Raw genomic sequence first — 20,724 nt, forward strand, 5'->3', positions numbered from 1 at the left:
CTGCACTGAATGGCGAAAGTCATACTAGGCCAGTCTGCAGGTCCAGCCAGCAGAGTCCCATCTTTGGTGGTGTCTTGGAGCGGCATGTTGAGAAATGACCTTGGAAATAATTCTTCCTGCTTTCTGCCATCTGCAGTATAACAATGTGGAGGATACATTGTTAGCGAGCCCACAATTGTCTGGGGTTTTTTACATCTGTCCCTATTTCAGCTCTATGATACACTCATTAGCACATGCGTTACTAAAAGCAAAGACTACACATTTGGCTTTATAGAACATTTTATTTGGAGAGACTTCTCATGTCACTGAATATTGATTCTTTATTAAGGCAATTCTGGAAGGGCTGAAGGGGAGGGAGGGAGAAAGGAAGGGAACTGAGACTGCATCAACGGGATTGCATTAAGGCCAAATTCCCTCCTTCTGCATTTCACCACAGTAAAATCCACATAAAGGCCAGAACAGTAAATTAATCATGCCAAAGAAGAGATTCAGTGCAAATATATCCCACTGACTATCCACAGACAGGGCTAGGTCCTTAACCAAGGCAAACTGACAGCGCCTTGTTAGTTGCAAAGCTATGCTGATTTAGCTCTGTTGAGGATCCCAGCCTAGGTTCAGGGAAGCATTTTAGTATATGTTTCATATGCAAGCACAGTTTTAAGTGGCTCTCCTGAATCCAAGCCACAGCCCTTGAGGTGCAAGTCTGTGAAGTTATCAGAGTTTAATTTGTATTTACTACACAAGTATGTCACTTTGTGTTCCTTTGGTTCGCTTTTTATCATATTGCTACTAACTGAGTGTATTCCCTTAGTTTCTTTAACATGGCTTTCATTTCCATCATGCTTCCCAATCTGCTTATATTTTAAGTGTTATTATGACATAAGAATGAATTATCCATTGGAGAGCATTCCCTGCAAAGGTTCCAAAGTTTGGATGTTCTTGGAGGACCAGGTTACGATGTATTTTTTTCAGTGAGTAGTAAGGTACTCTGTGAGTAATGCCTCTGGCAGCAGAGGTGTAACTTGCAGGGAAAAGTACTGCTCTGTTCACATATCAGCAACACACTGCAGACCCCAGACACTTCTCTCTTTCCACAAGAATTTCCTAAGAGCATCCTACCATTCAAAAAATACAGTCACTAGTACTTGCATTGGCTTAGGGATACCGTTTTGTTATCCCAGGTGCAAACCGAAGGAAAGTATGGCAGAAATGCTATCAAAAGCATGAAGACATTTTCAGGCGGAAGCAGTATATAACATTTCATAATCCTAAAAGCTGTCTTCATCTCTCAAAATGAAGATCTCCAGGTGAACTCTGACTGAATACCCTGGTATCCATTAACAAAAGTATGAAAACTCAGTCAGGAATATGAAATAGTTATATCTAAAGAAGTGGAAAATAAGGCAAAAAAAAAAAAAAAAAGAAAAGGTCAAGCACATATTACTGTTCAAAAGAAAACATTTCCTGGATACATGTGGATACACAACTTTAGTATGATCTGGAACTGTGTCAACATTCATGCCTTTAAAGCATGAGCACCCTGCATATTCCTTGATACAGAGAAGAGCATCCAGCAGTTTGAGGGAATCAAAAGAGTGACCACCAGGCATCAGTACAAGTATTTTGTGCTTTAAACTTTCTTCATGCCTTTTCCCATAAGGCAAGCAAACACTGTCATGACCATTTTGGGTTTTACTTCAACCAGGTCTTCTGGAAGGGCATAGACCCTTGCTCCAATTTTTCTTGCCATAGAGATAGCATACCTGCAATGCAGAGGTCAAACAAGCAAGCAAATTAGTGCAGTAGTATTAATTTTCCCTCTGTTAAGAAGTTTTTTAAACAATTAATACCAGAATGAGTTGGGAACTTATTGGCTCATCAAAAGTAAACTTTTCTATAGGAATGCATAAGCTTCAGAGAGGACTACATTTCCAGTAAAAGGCAGAACATATTCCCAGATGGTAGAACACTGATTATCTGCAGCATGGGAGACTGCAGGTTGAATTTTTGGACGAAACATTTAGTCTCCCATCTCCTGAAAGATTATCCTCACAACCAGCCGCTCCGGCCTTGCTCCCCCTCAATCTCTGTGACTCAGTCTTTGCACATACATATAAATTTACGAGGATGGAAAGCAGAAGACTGATGTTGGTGCAGATTGGAAATGTTGATGCTGTTGGAAATCAACATTCAGGGATTTCTCTTCTGCCTGAGTCACACCCAGCATTTGTAAGCTGAGCTTCCCATCTCCCTGCTCAGAGTGCACTGTTGCACTGCTACTGGCTGTTCTATTTTTTTAACAAACAAAACCCTAGAAAATCCAGGTTCTTCCTACTGCAGAGCACATACATTTGTGAAATTCTCACAGAAATGCAGAGAAAGAGGGCTGGGACAACAGGGGGGAGGGGAGAAGAGGAAAACATCAGCAGAGGGATGAAGAAATAAAGTATAGTTGGAAGCACACGTGGGATTGCAAGGAAAGAAAGAGATCGTAGGAAATGGAAAGGAAAAGAACACTGGTATTTATAAAAATGATGGCAGCTCTGATTGTAGTTGCCACATAGCAAAACAGAAGCTAAACTGATGATGACTGGGAGGTGATTTGTGTGGCTCTGAAAGGAAAGTGAGAAGTCCCCAGGACTGGCTCTCTGCTGGATTTGCACTCAAGAGAAAAAATCAGTATCCACACCCATAAATCCAGTTTTTCAGGCATGAATCCTGTTCTCCCCCTTCTCTCTTAAATATGCCCTTGTTCCACCTGTATGTGACTAAAGAGGTATCCTGACCTGTAATCACTGGTTTCCATGGCTCACTGTTGTTGGCATTGTTCCCTGATCTCTGAAAGAGTTTTAAATTTAATAAGAGAAAATAGGTGCTTTTGAAGCCAAGTGATTTGGATCCCTTCAAGGGAATTATAAAGCAGAAATTATATATAACATCACACACTTCATTTCCATTGATAGTCTTTTTTACTGCCTAACTCCTAGCCTTCATGCTGCTAACTCTGGACGTATTAGCTGAGGTTGTGCCAGATGAGAATGATAGCAGAGCAGTTTTCAAAGACAGAGCAGGTAACTCATGTAAGTGTCACTCAGCAGAAACATACTTAGCATTATTTAGTTTCTCCTCATCATTCAGGTCCTCTGTTTTCAAGAGGTCATATTTGATTGATCCTGGTTGAATGGCATCAATGAGATCCAGGACTGGCATGCTGGTGCTGATTTTGCTATCCTGCATAGATGAAAAATACAATTAGATACAACAACAGAATGACAGATTTCCCACAAAGCCTGAGTCTAGGATCAAGAACAATGGACAGCTCAGGCAAATACCATTTAGATCTTCACAAAGGGCTGCTTAGCATCATTTTTCATCTAAGCCAGACTAAGAACCATTAAAAGGATTTATGGTTGGGGTTTTTTTTTCCCCAGTGGATAAGATATCATAGAATCATTTAGGCTGGAAAAGACCGAGTCCAACCGTTAACCTAACGTGGCCAAGTCCACCACTAAACCACATCACTAAGTGCCACATCTACACATCTTTTCAGTAGCTCCAGGGATGGTGACTACACCACTTCCCTGGGCAGCCTGTTCCAATGCTTGAAAACCCTTTCAGTGAAGGAATTTTTTCTAACATCTAATCTACACCTCCCCTGGTGCAACTTGAGTCCATTTCCTCTTGTCCTATCACTTGTTACCTGGGACAAGAGACCAACACCAATCTTGCAGCCTATTTCTCCAAGAAAATGCTGTGGGAAATGGTGTCAAAGGCTTTACTAACATCTAGGTAGACAACATCCACAGCCTTTCCCTCTTCAATCAGGCAGGTCACCTTGCCATAGAATGCTATGTCATTAAAGCAAAAGATGGAGTGCTGGGCTAATGAACTTGTTTTCTACGGGGAGATGATGCTGATACACATCTACTGATGGGAGGTGCAAGGGGACCAGCTGTGTGTCTCCTGAGCTCATTATGTGAAGTCTGATGGATCTGTCTTTGCCTCATGCAAACTGCTGATTTACATCCACTGAATGTTCCCCACCTTGGAAAGTATTGCAGATGTGTTAGACAAATTAAAAGCTGTCTGGAATTGGTCTGTCCCTTTGTTTACGTGGTACCTTGCAAAATAGGGTGAGGTACACCCGAATGGTCTACCGGATTATAAATGTTATTGTTATTGCTCTTTGTAATACTGTCATTTGTAATTGCTGTTGTTTAATAATAATTGACAGCACAGTAATTCTTGCTTAGTTCCAGGCATCATTCCTGGCCCTGTACTCTGATTTCCAATGTCAAACTGGCATTCAAGGTGTTTCCTGTCATGTTCATATCATGTTTCTCTTAACTTTTCGTAATAAAACCCCCTGAATAAAATCTGTATATCTTAACGTGCTTTTAAAAGGGAATAAAAAATGACCAAACTATGTAGTTAACTATATAAAAAAATGTAGTATGTGCATGTATATGCATATATACATCTATATACAGGCAACAGATGTAACATAACAGACACACTTGGATAAGAGATTCCTAAGCAGAGACTTATAACAAAAAAATATACCTTGAAACTGGAGATGGTTGAATTCTTCCCGGCTGCAGTCAGTGTTTCATTGACCCAGCTGACAATGATTTCATCATTGACCTTCTCTCCACCACCAATGTCTTCAAGGATATTCAGGGTGTACCTTAAGAGGGAAGCCAGGATATCTGCATTTGCTCAAAGTCTACCGTAACCTCAGAACCATCCTGTACGTGTGCAGCTTGACAGACATCACCTCAACAGTCCTCTTAGAACTGGTATTGCCCTGCTTCCCACACTTTCAGAGCATATATGAATTACATTGTAACACGATAATTGATCTAATGGGTCTAATTCATCTCCAATTCCCTTATCACTGTTTTGGGCGTGTCAGAAGTTTTTTGATTTTCAGAATTGTAAAAGGTCCCTTTTGGTGGATCTTGGTGTACATAACTCTTTCTCATAGTGCTTAAAAAAAGACCACTGGCTTTAAGGCCAGAAGGGAATCGTTATGCTCATCTAAGACTGACCTTCTGCACAAACACAAGCCTGGAACATTTTGCTTATATGTCAGCATACAACTTGGAAAGACACCCAAAATTGATGGGAAGTAATCGCATCCCTATATTAATTAACTGCCTGATAAACCTGTACCTTGCTTTATAGACTGAATTCAGTCTGTGTTCAGTTCCTAAACACTGGGTCTCTTTACACAAAGTTATGGAGCTCTTAAACATGTCCACAAACACACGCATACACAGAGAATTACATTAAAGTGGGGAGAGCTACTTCACTGCATCCACTTCAGGTAGCAGATTACAAACCTTCTTCATCAATTCCTTGTTTCCTGTACATTCTTCCCATTCTCTGATACAGAGAACATCAACTTATTTTTTTCTCTTTCATGCAATGAACATTTATTCATGGTATACAGACAGTGACAATAATAATATTCTATATGAGTTGCCTGTAATGGCCTTGCCCACAAGATGATGTGCTTCCTGATTGCATCCCTAACTAGGAGCGAGCAAAAGGTTACTCTGTCTTTGCATATAAGCGTAAACAGAGTAGTAAGAAAGCATGTCGAGCCTTCTCAGTGATAGCAGCAGGAGACTGTCACAATGCAAACTGAGTATACAGTTTGCAGTTTGTGTCTGGCTGCCATACCTTCTCATCAACTGCCAGATTAAGGCCAGCGTGAGAGTACGGTTTCCTTCATTCAGATCTTGCCCAGCGATGCCAACAAGAGAAAATTTGGCTTGATTCTTTCCCAGTTCCACTGCATAGTTGCAATTTTCAAGCTGTAAATGACAGGGTCAATTAGTGCAGTTCAAAAATATAGAAAAAAAAAAAAAGAAGACAAGGCACTGTTACTTTAAATTCTTTTGATTGCTTAGTCCTGATCCTCCTGGGCAAAAAGGAGCTTTGAGGCTCTGTGATAATACAGCTGTTTGACTATCAGCAGCCGGTTCCAAAATACCATGGTAAACAGTTAACATAGAAGGAAATGTTGTACTTCACCATCAGGACCTGAAAAACTGATTTCCCTGGATAATACGAATCTATGGCTCACGGGTATATCCAACATCACAGCATTGCACTGAGACAAAGGATTAGTGTCCCAGTCAATACTGTGGTCAGTTAATCACTCTGGCATAACTGGATGGAATTACTCATCCAGATAGCTGGGAGAAAGCTTTGTATTTAGCATCAACTCTGTGATCAGTTCTTGAGGCATCTGGTCAAGAATGTTTATCATCACTGTCTTCATTTGATGTGGAGGGCAGTGATCCAGACAGCTGCAATTAAACTGGTGCCATATGACTTACAGTGAAGATGCATTATAACTGGTGACTAAGACAGTAGCAAAAGTGGCCTGCAAATACAGTTCTTAAATATTGACACCAAAGGTGTTGAGTCTTTTTTCTTTACAAATATTATTCACCTGTCAAAAGAGCCAGTGAGTCAAATGTACGTTTCTTTTTCAGGATGAACAATTATTCACTGACTAGACAAAAAAATCATTTAACGTGCTGTACTTGGGACTTGAGAGCAATGTGAGTGCCCATATTGCTGTTTGAAATTATATAGACATCCTTTGAGGATAGAGCTATTCCAACTTTTTTTACCTTCTTCATGTTGCCACCCAGTTTAGGATATGGTGGTTTGTTCACTCTGTTCCAGTCTACTGGCACTTTGATCTTTTCATAGAGCTGGAAGATGACCAAGGCATCTGACAGGTCACTGAAAACAATAGAAAAGATATATCGTTGTCCAAAGATCAGAGGAAAGGAACCCAACTACACTATTAGTGGAGGTAAAGATAGTTTTCTATTAAAAAAAAAAAGGCAAAAAACCAACCAACCAACCAAACAAAAGCATATATTCTTAATATTCTTATAGGGTCCAAAAGCTTTTGGTTTTCAAGTAATTTGGTGGCTAAATTTATTATCTGAAGAAAGTGTAATACCTCTCTTACCTATATAAATGATTTACACGTGGATTAACACCCAGAGAGTTCATCCAGTTCCTGAACGTCCTCTCTTCCCTTGTCTCACCTAAAACAACAGATACATCAATCAACAGGCCTGCAAAACACAACACTCCAGTAAAATAAGTGTCCTGTGATGAAACCATAACTCAGAATTTACAGTGCACTGAACCATAAACAGGAGACACTGGTTGACACATGAAATAAGAGAGCATGGTGCAGGACGTAATATTTCTTCATGCCCTATATATTATGGCATTTAGGCAGATTGGCCTTGAAATGCCTTCAGGAAATCAAGAACAGCCTGTGCCCTAGCATGAACAGTTTCACTATGAGGCTGAAAAGGAAGGACCTGAAGCTCAGCAAATGATCCATTCAGCAGTGGTCCTGACCTCAACCCAGAGCAAGCGGGCAGCAGTTTTATGCAAGATCTGAGTTTTTAAATTATACTCTCAATTAAGGGAATGCCAAATCAACCCTAATTTCAACTAACCAGCACACTCAATAGTCTGCACTGGTTCAGACATCCCACAGACATTTTTGTCTTTGAACACGCGCTATCCATTGAACAGACCTCCAAAATACAAGAAGGCACATGCAGGAGAAGAGCAGTCTCCCTTTCTCCAGGCTGCCTGTGCTGATGGTGCGGTGACTATATTTGAAGGACATGAGGTTAGGTTAACATCATCAGCTCACAGCTGGGAATACTGTGGCACTGGTGTCCAGAAACATCCTTTATTTGCATTCTCCTCACCTTCAATAGAGCTCCAGTTGATGTCCTGGTTCTCCGGCTTATGCAGGGCAGGGTATTTGTTAAACAAGTTGGCGATGAAGGCCAAGTTTAGCTTTGGGTTCCCCCGCACAACGTCGGTGGCGGTGACGAACTGCCGGCAGCCCAGCCGCTCCGCCTGCTGCAGCATGCACTCTGCTCGCTGGACATCATCCTTCTCCTGCTCCAGAAGAAAGTGGAATCATCAGCCACACTCCACCGCCTCGCACTGCACGCAAGAACTACCGAGAGCTCACGTGGAGCTACACGTGAGGCTGTTAAAGCAGTTCCTTGTTGGATTTATAACTATTTCCTTTCTCACTTTTACAAACATCAGGTCTGTGTTTTCAAGTGGGCTTTACCTACAATCCAGCCATCTCACCCCAATGCTTTTACAGTTATATTCCATGTAAAGGCAGATGGTTTGATGAAATTCACAAAGAAATAGATTTAAATATACTTGTTACATGCTAGTAGTTTATCAGTGTCATTCAATGGTTGTTTCAGCAATAATATCTAACGAAAACACACCATTTAATTCATTGAAAGCTTTGATTTCTGAAATACAAGATCAGGTTGCAATGCTCAAAAGAGTTTCCTTGTTCTGGCATCCCAGTGCAACTCTGTGTTGGCCAGCAATGCAAGCGAAAGACAGAAAATATCGGCATTTACTCTAAACTTATCTCATTTTACCCTTAATCCTGACATGTCAATAGTAATAGCCGGAATGCCTTCTTCATCTCCCTTGGGGGCAACCTGGTTCAGCAGATGGTAATAAGCTCTTGAGTCCTGTGACAGACAGAGAAATTAAAGGGAGGAAAAATTACATCTAAGTCTCAGGTACTGCATGCCAGTGCTCCTCTGAACAATGTGCCTGCATGCTTCATTTTTATTGCATCAATCTTTGGGCTACATAATTAAATTAATTAAGCTGGAAGCATTTAGCAATTCCTACTTTATGCTGTATTTGCCAGATCTATTTTTTCCCCAAGCCAATATATATATACGCTGCAGAACGCTCAGCGCCTGAGACAAAATGCTGTGTGTTGCACTTACAAAAAGGACAGCAACCACAAAAAGGTATTAGAATTGGCTTAATCTGAACATTAAATTAGAGATAAGAAAATGCATACCTTTATAATGCTGTAGAAGTCAGGCTGCTGAGCGTTTAATAAAAGAAAATGCAGAAGGAGAAAGCAGATGTTTAAAGAATATTTCAAAGCAACACTGGAACAGTTATGGAAGAGAAAGCATTTTTTCTGAGAAAGCAAGTTTTCAAGGACGAAAGTTAAAACCAATAACAGTATTAGCATTTTTCAGGCAAAAGGGCAGGAAAAAGACAAGGATTTAACATGTTGTGTCTAATCTTTTGTGAAATGTAATGTTACTTCATGTGTGGAAAATATTAATCTCACTTCAGTAATAACTCAAACAACTGAGAACAAAGCTACATGTTAGTATGTAGGGACTTGACTAACTAACTCAACGAATACTCTTCAAAATATAGCTTTTCCCCTGCTATGGTGAGAGCAGGCAGATCGGGTCGCAGCTGGTAAGGTTGGTGTGCTGGCCATCCCCTGGCTTTCCTGGAAGCTCAGACACCCTCCACTACAGGCCTAGGATGCTGGCCAGGCCTCACACTATAGCTTTAGCATCTGAAACTCACCAGAATGCACCACTAAAGTTCAGATACATTTGCCTAGGAAGAATAAAGATCCTACAGAAAAAGCTCTGCTGAAATTTGCACGCACAAGCCCATGAAGTCCCAAGTACATGACATACGCTGCATGAACTAGAGACCCATCCTTGCAAGTGCCTCCCTATCTAGCTATATTATTTTGAATAGTCCCACCGAATTAAAATGTGGAGGTAAGTGCGTGCAGGGATATAGCAAAGGTTGGGACACAGGAGCACGTAACCCAGGTGCTGTACTGAAGGAAAGATCAAGCGGAGGAACTGAAAGATCCCCATCCTCTTCTACACCTAGTTACATGTCTGGGTAAGGTCTAACTCTTTTACAAACTAAAGCTAGGTCAAGAAGCATTTAAGGACTTTGGGGAAGGAAAGCAATAGAGGGAGGGAACTGAAAATACAGTGGTAGAGTCCATATGCTGTGTTCAGAACCAGCAGCTATTTCTTTCCTAGGCATGTGGTGTGCTGGGACTTTGAGGTCAGAAGGAGGAGGAATGCTACTAAGCAGAAAGGTAAACCACACTAAAATGATTTTATTTGCCTGGTCCCATATATTTGGCAGAGCAGTCTTAGCTGCTTGGATTGGTTCAGTGAACAATCCCCGTTTGGAGAAGAGGGATTTGGATGTGGAGCTGCTGGTTTGCTATTGTTGGTCAGTGTTTCTCATACCTTGATGTCTGAGCTGAAATTGCTGACTTTGTTGCATCCTGCATTCTCCAGGTGATAGTTTGCCCATCTCAGCAGCAGTTCCTCTGGAGACAACTTCATCAGATCCTCCAGGCTCTCTCCTTCTCTCAGAAGAGCAATCAAGGCTAAGCAGGGAAGAAAGAGAAAAATAATGATGTTGTGAATACTTATAGAGGAGAACGTATAACTATTTTCTCTCAAATTTTGCTACCCCAGTTTCTAAAAGCGAGGGACCAAAGTGTTGGCAAAATTCAAGCTAAGTTAGCATGACAGAGGACATAAAGAGGAAAAGGGTTTCATCAATAAAATGGGGACAAGGCTGTTAGTTGTGAATCTAGTAGTGGATCAAATAGAAATGCAAACCAAATTCAGTGTGCTCTAAGAACTACCCTATTTCCTTGCCTCAGATCTTAATTAAAAGACAATCATAGAATTGTAGAATAGTTTGGGTTGGAAAGGACCTTTAAAGACCATCTAGTCCAACCTCCCTGTAATGAACAGGGACATCTTCAGCTAGATCAGGTTGCTCAGAGCCCTCTCCAACCTGACCTTGAACATTTCCAGGGATGGCACATCCACCACCTCTCTTTGAAACCTGTTCCAGTATTTCAGCACCCTCACTGTAAAAAATTTCTTCCTTATATCTAGTCTAAATCTACCCTCTTTTATTTTAAAACCATTGCCCTTGTCCTATCACAAGAGGCTGTGCTAAAATGTTTGTCCTCATCTTTCTCATAAGTACTTCCGGCTGCTGAAGTCTCCCTGAAGCCTTCTCTTCTACTGACTGAAGAACCCCAACTCTCAGCCTTTTCTCACGGAGAGGTGTTTCAGCCTTCTGAACATTTCTGTTGCCGTCTTCTGGACCCACTGCAACAGTTCCATATATTTTCTGTGACAGGGTTCCAGAGCTGGATGCAGTGGTATTGAGCATAGTGGCAAGATGGGAATGAAAAAATGAACACAGAGTTTCTGCAGCTTATATGAAATCTCAGTGGCATTTACACTGAAACTGGATCCACACAGGTATTCTGAAGAACTTGCACATAACTTCATGATCTCATGGGCCAGTAGAGTTAACTCATCTGTTAGTTGGAGAAGATATCCTATTTATATAAAATAATAGCATAGTAGTTATGTTCATAAAAGGAGAAAGAGGCAGGAGGGAAGGATCAACCCTCGTAAATGCAGGATTCCTTGAAAGAAATATGGACTTGCTACAGAAAGGAAACTATACCTAGAATTCTGCAGATAATTTGATATAGGGTACTATGGGGTTAAACTGAACCAGAAGGGGATAATAAAAGGATTTGGAAGTGGACAGTGTATTTTATGAAGAGAGAAACATTAACACTGAAGTAGGGTGAAAGAAGGATTCTTGTGGAGGTGGATCATAGATTGATTTTTGGATTAATGTTTTCATCTCTTTTGCATCAATTACCTTGGCACACATACTAGCAACGTGCTAAAAATTTGATGATGACATTCACTAGGTGGCATAGTCAATACAGAGGATGATCAGGAAATCAGACAGAAAGAACTAGATGGCAGTAATAAAAAATGGAATGTAGTTTAATAGTGCCGTGTTCAAAGACATTCACTAAGGAATTAATATAAATAACGGCTATTAGCTAAAAGCTTATATGAACAGAGGATGAGAGCAACTTGGGTGTATTACACGTCTTCTGAGCTACTCTGAGCCAGCATGCGATATGGCCAAGGGAAACCCAAACATGGTATTAGTGCATGCCACGTATTTCCCGTAGAGGTTGGGGATACCATGTGCTTATGAGAGCTCACTGGAAATACAGTGTCCCATAGTCAAGGCTTATCAGGACAAGACAGAACCTGAAAAGAAATCAAAATTATCCTGTCTTGTCTATCCTGACAAACTTAAATCTGAGATGAGAAGTGAAGGAGAAAATACCATAAATGGAAAAATAGCTTTTAAGCAGGGTATGGCTGCCTATAAAGGAATGGGAACTGATGGCTGTGGCTATGGAAGGGATAGAAATGTGCAAGGGGTGAAGTAATGAAGGTAACACCTGGACAGGAACTGGAGGAAAGCAGTGTCACTGTTGGTTGAGCGGACTATCCAGAGGTGGAGGAAACAAAGCAGCAAGGTGCCATGTGGATCACACGTACATAATCACAGCCTCACACTGAAAATACTTCACAGAGAAATCTGGCATTGGTAAGACACAACTGGAGTGCTGTCTCCAGTCTGGGGCTTCCCAGTACAAGAGAGGCATTGACAAACTGCAGCAAGTTTAGTGAAGAGAAACCAAGATGGTTCAGCTGCAGTACATGATATATGAGAAGAGGATGAGGAAACTAAGTTTGTTTAGCCTGAAAAGAGGTCTGAGAAGGGAATAAATATTATCTCCAACAACAGAGGGGCCAAAATTGTGTTTTCCCAGTATGCACAGCAAAAGAATGAGAAGTTGCAGTCCCAAGGTGAAGGAAAAGAAATTCCAACTAGATGTAAGGAAAAAAAAAAAATCACAAGAGTGGTTGGGCTCTCGAATAAGCTGCCCAGAGAGCGCTGGAAAAGGCCCTGAGCAACCTCACCTAACCTTGAGATTGTACTGCTTGAAGTGGGTGGTTGGATGGCTGAACCAGAAGACATCCAGGGTGGACCTCCCGAGGTACCTTCTAGCCTAAATTAGTCTCTGATCCTATAATTCTGATTTCATAAAGAAAGAGGAGATGTTTGACAATCAAGAGAAAGAAAAGAGCAAAGCTTTCTAAATGCAGTGTAGCATTTCCTTATCCCAGATTTAATGCCAAAACATCAATATACCTGGGTGTAGACCGTCATTCCTGACCCAATGAGCATGAAATTTGCTCTGCACATACAAGCCTACACATAGCCTTGGACTTTGGAGTGCTGGAACTTGTGAAGAGCAAGGGAAATTAGAGCAGGCAAGAAGACAGGCAAATCAAGATTTTTTTAAAAAGAACTTTATCCTAAAGGCTGTTCAGTGATAATAGTAGAGTACTGAAGTGAAGAGCCATACATACCTTCATTCCTGCTGATCTCTATGTCAGCAAAGAGTCCAATTTTAATGACTTGCCATAAAAGACCCAACACCAGGTAAGGTTTCCCTTCTTTTAAGTCTTCAGCTCCTATGTTAACAACATGGCACCCAATGGCTGAAGCAGAGTTCAGGGCCAGGTTCAGATTTTCCTAGGGAAAGAAGAGAACTTCTGAATGATGCAGCAACTGGAGAACTGAGGATACAGGAAGGGAGGACAGACAAAACCAGTGAAATAAACAAGTAGCTTCACTGTGAAGGCATTTATGTACATGGAATCACAGAATCATAGAAACATAGGCTCATAGAACAGTTTGGGTTGAAAAGGATTTTCAAAGGTCACCTAGTCCAACCCCCCTGCAATAAACAGGGACATATTCAGCTAGATCAGGTTGCTCAAAGCCCTGTCAAACCTGGCCTTGAATGTCTCCAGGAATGGTGCAGCCACCACCTCTCTGGGCAACCTGTGGCAATTTTTCACTACTCTCATTGTAAAAAGTTTCTTCCTTCTATCTAGTCCTAATCTACCCTCTTTTAGTTCAAAACCATTACCCTTGTCCTATCACAACAGGCCCTGCTAAAAAGTTTGTCCCCATCTTTCTTATAAGCCCCCTTTAAGTACTGAAAGTTCTAGGTTCCAATGTGAAGATGGAAAGGAGCTCTTTGGCAAAGATGAAAGGCACCATGTCACAAGGCATTGGAGCTCAGAGCATACATCTATTCACAGAGATGTCTGGGCTCAGTCTTGGTTATCAAACCCAGGCTCTCCCTACAGCTAATGCATAAGAAGATGTTCAGGTGCAGACTTAGCTTTAGCATGGGGCAAACTATCCACCTCTGTCTTGCACACACAGAGAAATAAGGGAGCTACAAACCATTCAGACATCAGATATTCCAGGCTCATTTCTCTTTAAGCACTATGCAAAAGACCTAATACCTAGGATAGAAATAAGTTGCTAGCTAGCAATGTGTATAAACAGCATATGTCATAGGAATCAGTATGGATGAACCCACTGGGTTTTTAACCTTGACATTTAGCCAAGGTCAGAACTGATCAAGTCTGGATATCTTCTTTATGAATTTTGGAGCATGGAGTGCTGGTTTGGTAGCGTCCAGTGGAAGTGGAGGGATTCTGTCATCCACAGTGAGGGGCAGAAATAAAGTGATGTTTCAGGAACATTATGTTCCTTTGCCATTTCCTTCCCATTTATAAAAAAGGGTATAAGAAAATCTGATCTGCACTATTCAGAAAGGTGACTTGGTAAACACAGGGCAAGTAGAGCAGGCAAAGAAGCCTGGAAAATATAATTTATCACACAGATCTGCAATTTTTCACATGAATTTCATCACCGCTGGCATGACAGAGATATGATTGGACACAAAATGCAGAGAGAGACATAGTGTAAATTCTCATAAGGTAGAAATATTGGAGCATTTCCAATTAATTACCTTTTCTCCACCAGAGAGCTTTAACAGGGTTAAGTTAAAGTGGAAGCTTTATTGATCAAATCATGTCTATGTGTGACAGGGATCGATCTGAGCTGCATCACTAAGCTATGCCGCTGACCAAAACGATTAGAACTGAAAAATGTGGTATACAGCATAAAAATCCAATTTAATGGCTTCTGAGCTTATTTGAGCCTGGCTAATGTTCCATCAAATCAGAGTAGCTGAGGGCTAAACTGGGTTAGGTTTGTATCTCTTCCATATATCTATTTATATTCTGTATTCAGATATGTAGGTGCTGTTCCTATGAAAATATATCTCTACATATTGTTGTGTGAACTGGTAAACATAATATATTGGGCCAAGTGCAAACACAAACACAGTTTGTTTAGTCAGATTGAAAGAAACAGAAATATAAATCTTAATGGTTTTAGGATGTGGACCTGAGCATCTCACTTTGCCACAAAAAACTTTGATTGTGTTGGGCAGGACCACAGTATCTCCAGCCTTTGTGCTAAGTGATTATATCAAAGCATCCTAAGGGAAAAAGCAAAGAATCTTGTTGTATTTTAGTACCTGTATTGTGAAGGGTGTAAGTTTCTTTTTGTTGATTGTTCTCTCATCAATGGTATCTGGCACTGAGAAATTGATCATCTTACTGGAAATAAAAGAAGAAACAACAAGAAATACATTACTAGATATGTGAACACAAAATACAGATACAGTTTTTATCCCTGTGCTGTAGGACAAGTCAAAGAGTTGGAGTGTTACTGAAAAAATATAGATAGCCTCTGTTTTCCCAGGTACACACAGGCATGAATGCAAGAAATTCTTCTGGGTCACGTGCAGATTGTACTATAGGTGTGAGGCAAAGAATGCCACAAGGTGAAGTTTTGTGAGAAGTTTATTGTGCAGAAAATTTCTGTGAAAGAACTCACTACCTTTTACTGCTTTGTGTGAACCCCCAAAAGTCCTTGTGAAAAAATAAACCCAAGTAACTCCTCAAATTTCACTGAATTCATCTTATTGCAACTGCCCATAGGAAAGGAGAAACTCTCATTTAACATAAAAGAAGCTTTATATTTGTGAAGATAAGAGAAGGAAAACCCCCTAGCATTATTAAGGCCCTGAATCTGCAAAGATTCATGATCTTAATGTAAGGTCAGCAGCTTCCAGTTAAGCAGAGATGTGAGTTTCTGCAGACTCATGGTTCTCAGTTGTGAGAAAGATAGGTATTATTTACCAAAGCACTATGCCATCACCAACTGCCTGGAAGAGGTCATCTGTTTCTGGATTCATCGGGACCACATGCTTACAGTCAGGGTCCTTCTCAAGGGCTTTATTAATCCAGTTGACAAAGGCATACTTTTCTTCCTCTGTGAACACAACATCAGATCAATCAGTTTGCTGTTGCAATACTTTTACCATCATTTCATTTACAAAGGCAGAACTTCTGCGGGAGAAGACTCACCCACCAGTGTGACTGGAGGAGTTTGTTGATCAGTCTGACTGATCAACAGACTCCTACAAGGGAAGAATGCTCTGAGTAGACAGGCAAATGAGCTGAAGGCAGCAATGAGCTTGGGCTGGTTAATACTCCTTCCATACTCCCTCCCACTGACTGGGGTTGCTTGGTGCCATGAGAACAGGTGTATTATAGAGACTGGTAATGAAGTTCATGTGATTTAACTATATGTTGCAGCTGCTATGCTCTGCTAAGCATAATTTCTAGTTGGACCACAATTTTAATGCATTGTTGTATCATTTTACTAAATCAAAATCTCATGTAACTTTATATAAGTTTAAATAGTGAATTCTGTATTGTATATTACACCCTCCACATGTTAAATGTCTAGAAGAGCATGGCCAGTATTTTACTCTCCCAAAGAGTATTCAGAGGGTAGTGGGCAAATGTTCCCTATAGTCCAACAGGGCTACCCTGTACCAGCAGCATTTGCAGGGGCTCCAGTAACTCAGAGGTGTTCTCTGTGCTCAGGTGGGTGGAGACCTTGGAAGCATTTGTGATGGTGTGCTTTCCTCACCCCCAACCTGACCTTTATTTCCTCTCCATAACTCTGCGCAAGTGATACCCGTCAGAGGTAGTGGTAATGGGTCGTGATGGCCGTATCAGAATCATATCAGAAGTGGATACAAGGGAGACAGGTAACAACACAATAGCCAAGGGTAATCTGAATAATGTGAATCACTACCACAACATACTTGTTCCTAGTTGCTATCAGTGTAGGTCAGCTGTACCTACCTGAGTAAGAGTGTTGTGTGCCGGCACTGGACTGCTCGGATGTCCCACCAATGGCACAGATCCCCTCCTTTTTGTTGATTTGCTTTCGGAATGACTTAGCAACATCATCACTCTTCAGGTTTTGGAAAATCTTTCAAAAACGAGAGATAATTATAAAATTTCAGAGAATTAAACCAAGTTAAACCAGTTTGCTCTTGGGCCATGAGACACGTCCTCTTTGCTTCATACATATGAAAGCACAGCTTGTGTATTATTCAGTGGGTTTCTGTGTAAAATCTGTGTATCTGCCATGGCAGAAAAGGATCATACAAAACTTCTATGTTCTATGTGAACAAAGATCAGCTGAGTAACACAAATGTATATGGTATGAAACCATGGAGCTAAAATGTACAGGAGGAGGACCTGTAGCAGTTTTGGTTTGAAGAAAGGACAAGCAAAAATCTACTTCTCCATCCCAAGGGTGCAGTGCTGTATTTTTGACTTTCAGCCTGGGAACAGCACTAATAACACCGATGTTTTTAGTTACTGCTCAAATGTTTAGTCTGACTAAGGACTTTGTGAGTCTCATGCTCTGCCAGGGAGGAGGGGAAGCTGGAAGGAAGCAGAGACAGGACACCTGACCCAAACTAGCCAAAGGGGTATTCCATACCACAGCACGTCATGCCTAGTATATAAACTGGGAGGAGTTACCTGGAAGACCCAGATCGCTGCTTGGGTCAGGCTGGGTGTTGGTCGGCAGGTGGTGAGCAGTTGTATTCTCTTCCCTTGTTATTTCCCTTATCATTATTATTATTGGTGGTAGCAGCAGTGATTTGTGTTATACCTTAGTTACTGGGCTGTGCTTATCTCAACCCGTGGGAGTTACATTCTTTCTGTTCTCCACCCCATACCTCCAGGAGTGGGTGAGGGGAAGAAGGGGGAGAGTGAGCGAGTGGTTGCATGGTTCTGAGTTACGGCTGGGCTTAAACCACGACAACCATTTAGCCAGAACATAAACCTTTTCCAACTCATAACTGTAAAACTTTATCCAGCTAAATCAACCAAACTGAAAGATATGAAGTATATTCAATATGCAGCTGTGTTCATGTAACTTGTCCCAGTTAATTGAAGGATTTCTAGTTGGGTTACCTCTTTCTTTCATCTTTTCCAGTGAGGGGACTCCTTGGATAACCTAGATGTCCATGAGACCCTGTGCTTATGTCTCTCATGTGCCCTAGGGAGCATCTTGAGTATTCTGCATGGCATCTTACTTACTGAAATAAATTCATCAAAACTGATCCTGCCATTCCCCGTGGTTGTCAAATTTTGAATGAGTTCTCTGGCTTTATATCCTGGGAGAGGGAGATTGGCTGCTTTCAACACGTCTGTTAAATCATTGGTATGGATAAAGCCATTCCCACTGACATCTGCAAAGATTCAAGCAAACATTTATATTCTACATCAGCCCAATGAAATGTACAAACAAAAAGGCTGTTGCATTTATTTTACCTGGGGAAGGGTATGTAATATATAAAAATTTGTTATCCTGAAACCCAGTATTTTCAACCACTGTTCTGTCATTCGCACCCAAAAAAAATTACTATCACCGTTTAACAAACAAAAACCGACAGTGATGAATTTATATGTTTTAGACATACAGCAATACCTTAACAAAGCTAGGTTTAGATGCATGTAATTACTTTCTGAGGTTATATATAGACAAACATAATTTAAAGAGGGAGTATCCTGTCTACAGAACAGCTAAAGAAAATGGAATTCATGCTGTACAAAGTTCTACCTTACGCATGCATATATTCATAGGTATAACGTGATTTTGGCCTGTTTTCAATATCATCAGAAGTCATGAGTTTAGAGGTTTGGAATTGCATATGGTCATCCTTAAAATAAAAACTTGGGCGTTTCTCTGAGACGGTGCTAAACAGATAATCCTGCTGAGCTAGTTGCAAGATCCGGGGTAGGATTTTATGAGAAGATCACCCATACAGGTTAAATAGTCCTTTCTTTGCCAGTTTGTGTAAATCTCCACAGATAAAAAAGAAAACTGAATCTATCGCGTGGAGAGTTTTTGTTAAAAAGCTATGGTTATGTATATGGTTATGTACATATATAGGTTTTTATGCTTACATATTTATATTTGTGTTTTATGTATCTGTGTGTTTCTTGTTCTGCAGATCCTTTTCCCCCAGCCCAGAGGCTGAGGTGATTTCAAAGAAGCATGTGTTAATTTCCTGCGTGGTAAGTTGCAATGTGAGTTGCTCATTGCATGCCGCAAAAAGGCACTTGTCTTTCAGCATCAGTAGTAGCATGGATCAATGTAGATTGCAAAAAGCATCCTTTATTTCTGAAGTCATGCAACAAAAGGGTCTGGACTTGGAGAAGGAAATGTCTGGGACAGGAACGAGAGTTTCCTTCCAGTATTTGCCTTGTCAGTGCCTCAGGCATGTGTGGCACACAGTGACCACATGTTTAAAATTGCCAGCCTGGACTACTGCGTGCTCAGAAATGAAACAACCGTCACCTGAAACAGCAAGGACAACTGATTAACACATAATCCAGTGAGGCTGACAGGTCTGCTAATAAAAGTTAAGTGAGCTGTGAGAGGTACAAGGACCTTTTCTTAGAATCTGGGTAGACAGAGATGGTCTGCATGACTTTAAAGGAAACAAATCAGATGAGACCTTTAAAGTCTTGGAAAGGAAACTTTAAAAATATATATGGCTTGAAAGGTCATAGTAAAGCGATTACAAATTTTGTGGCCATTTGCACATTTGTCCTCTCCAGGCTTTCCCTCCCCAAAGTAAGCAATTTCCACTAAAATAAAAACTTTTTCCTTTCCAAATACTTTGTCAGGAATAAACAATATTCTTAGGAAAACACATGAGAGTATTTCCAACATGGTTTTCTGTACAGCTTTGGAGGTTATTTCATAAGCCACTCATTGCCCTGCCATCTGTCTCTGGTAAGAAGCCATTGCTCTGCAGCATGCTGATGTGGTTTCATCTAGGAGGCCTGTAGTGGCAGGAGAAGGACTTTCTGTGGTCTCTGTGATACAGCAGGTCAGCACTGGAGTGAATGACCGTTTGCTTATGGCCAATCAGTACATGAGAAAAGACCTTGCCATAGCTTCACACTTCTGCAGTGTTTCCTGTTTGCTGTACCCACCGACTTTGCTGAAAGCCTCTTGTAGCTCCACCATCTCCTCCTCTGAGAAGTGTGCGGTTGATGCCATTTCTTATTTCTTTGAGTGGCAGGTCTGCAAAAAGAAAGCACTTGGTTTCATATGGTGCCTTTTGGGGTTTATAGTTGTCATGAAAAAGAGAGGGTTTCAACTGGATTTTCAAAGTCTCGGAGCAGCTCCCCATAGCTGAAAGCCCAGCTCTTCTCTGCATCCTAAAATCAAGAGAAGGGGTAAAATCTTTCATACAAGAGATACAAATCCATGTTCCTCCTGTTGTTTTGCCAGGCCCTGCTCAAATCCCAACAGTTTTTTGTTTATATGCTAATTTAATTGGAATTAAATCCTGTATCTGCTACCTTTTGTGTCTCATGGGGAAAGCGGATAAAACCACGCTCATTCTTGTTATTCCCGTTTTGAAAGAACAGTTCACCTTGTGCTTCTTCAGCAGCGCTGGCAAAGAAGCAGCAGCACTGTTTGCCCCCGGGCCTCTGGGCTGGAGCCATCCATTATTTGCACTGGGATATTTGCACTGTGTACCCTTGGATACCTAATGAGAAGCCAGTTACCTTTATGAGATGGATGGATGCATGGATGGATGGAGAGAAGCTCCTTCACAGGGTGTTCAGAGCAACCAGGTCAGGCTTC

The 20,724-nt window shown here is 41.1% G+C and overlaps 1 protein-coding gene across 1 annotated transcript in view; it reads right to left on the reverse strand.

Annotated features, from left to right (window-relative positions):
- Window positions 1–333: 333 nt before the first annotated feature.
- Window positions 334–20,724, reverse strand: part of LCP1 (lymphocyte cytosolic protein 1) — a 28,812-nt gene continuing 8,421 nt past the window's right edge. The window contains exons 2-16 of the mRNA XM_080612620.1: window positions 20,064–20,154; window positions 18,156–18,307; window positions 16,902–17,031; window positions 15,885–16,017; window positions 15,218–15,299; window positions 13,182–13,347; window positions 10,143–10,285; window positions 8,475–8,570; window positions 7,767–7,962; window positions 7,001–7,079; window positions 6,651–6,765; window positions 5,689–5,822; window positions 4,564–4,687; window positions 3,107–3,231; window positions 334–1,763 (exon numbers count right to left, since the gene is read on the reverse strand). Of these exons, the coding sequence (XP_080468746.1) occupies window positions 1,631–1,763; window positions 3,107–3,231; window positions 4,564–4,687; window positions 5,689–5,822; window positions 6,651–6,765; window positions 7,001–7,079; window positions 7,767–7,962; window positions 8,475–8,570; window positions 10,143–10,285; window positions 13,182–13,347; window positions 15,218–15,299; window positions 15,885–16,017; window positions 16,902–17,031; window positions 18,156–18,307; window positions 20,064–20,130 (1,875 nt within the window). The 5' untranslated portion in view covers window positions 20,131–20,154 and the 3' untranslated portion in view covers window positions 334–1,630. The remainder of the gene's footprint in view (window positions 1,764–3,106; window positions 3,232–4,563; window positions 4,688–5,688; window positions 5,823–6,650; window positions 6,766–7,000; window positions 7,080–7,766; window positions 7,963–8,474; window positions 8,571–10,142; window positions 10,286–13,181; window positions 13,348–15,217; window positions 15,300–15,884; window positions 16,018–16,901; window positions 17,032–18,155; window positions 18,308–20,063; window positions 20,155–20,724) is intronic.

Source organism: Psittacula echo, assembly GCF_963264785.1.
Source record: "Psittacula echo genome assembly, chromosome: 3".
Classification (NCBI taxonomy): Eukaryota; Metazoa; Chordata; class Aves; order Psittaciformes; family Psittacidae; genus Psittacula; species Psittacula echo.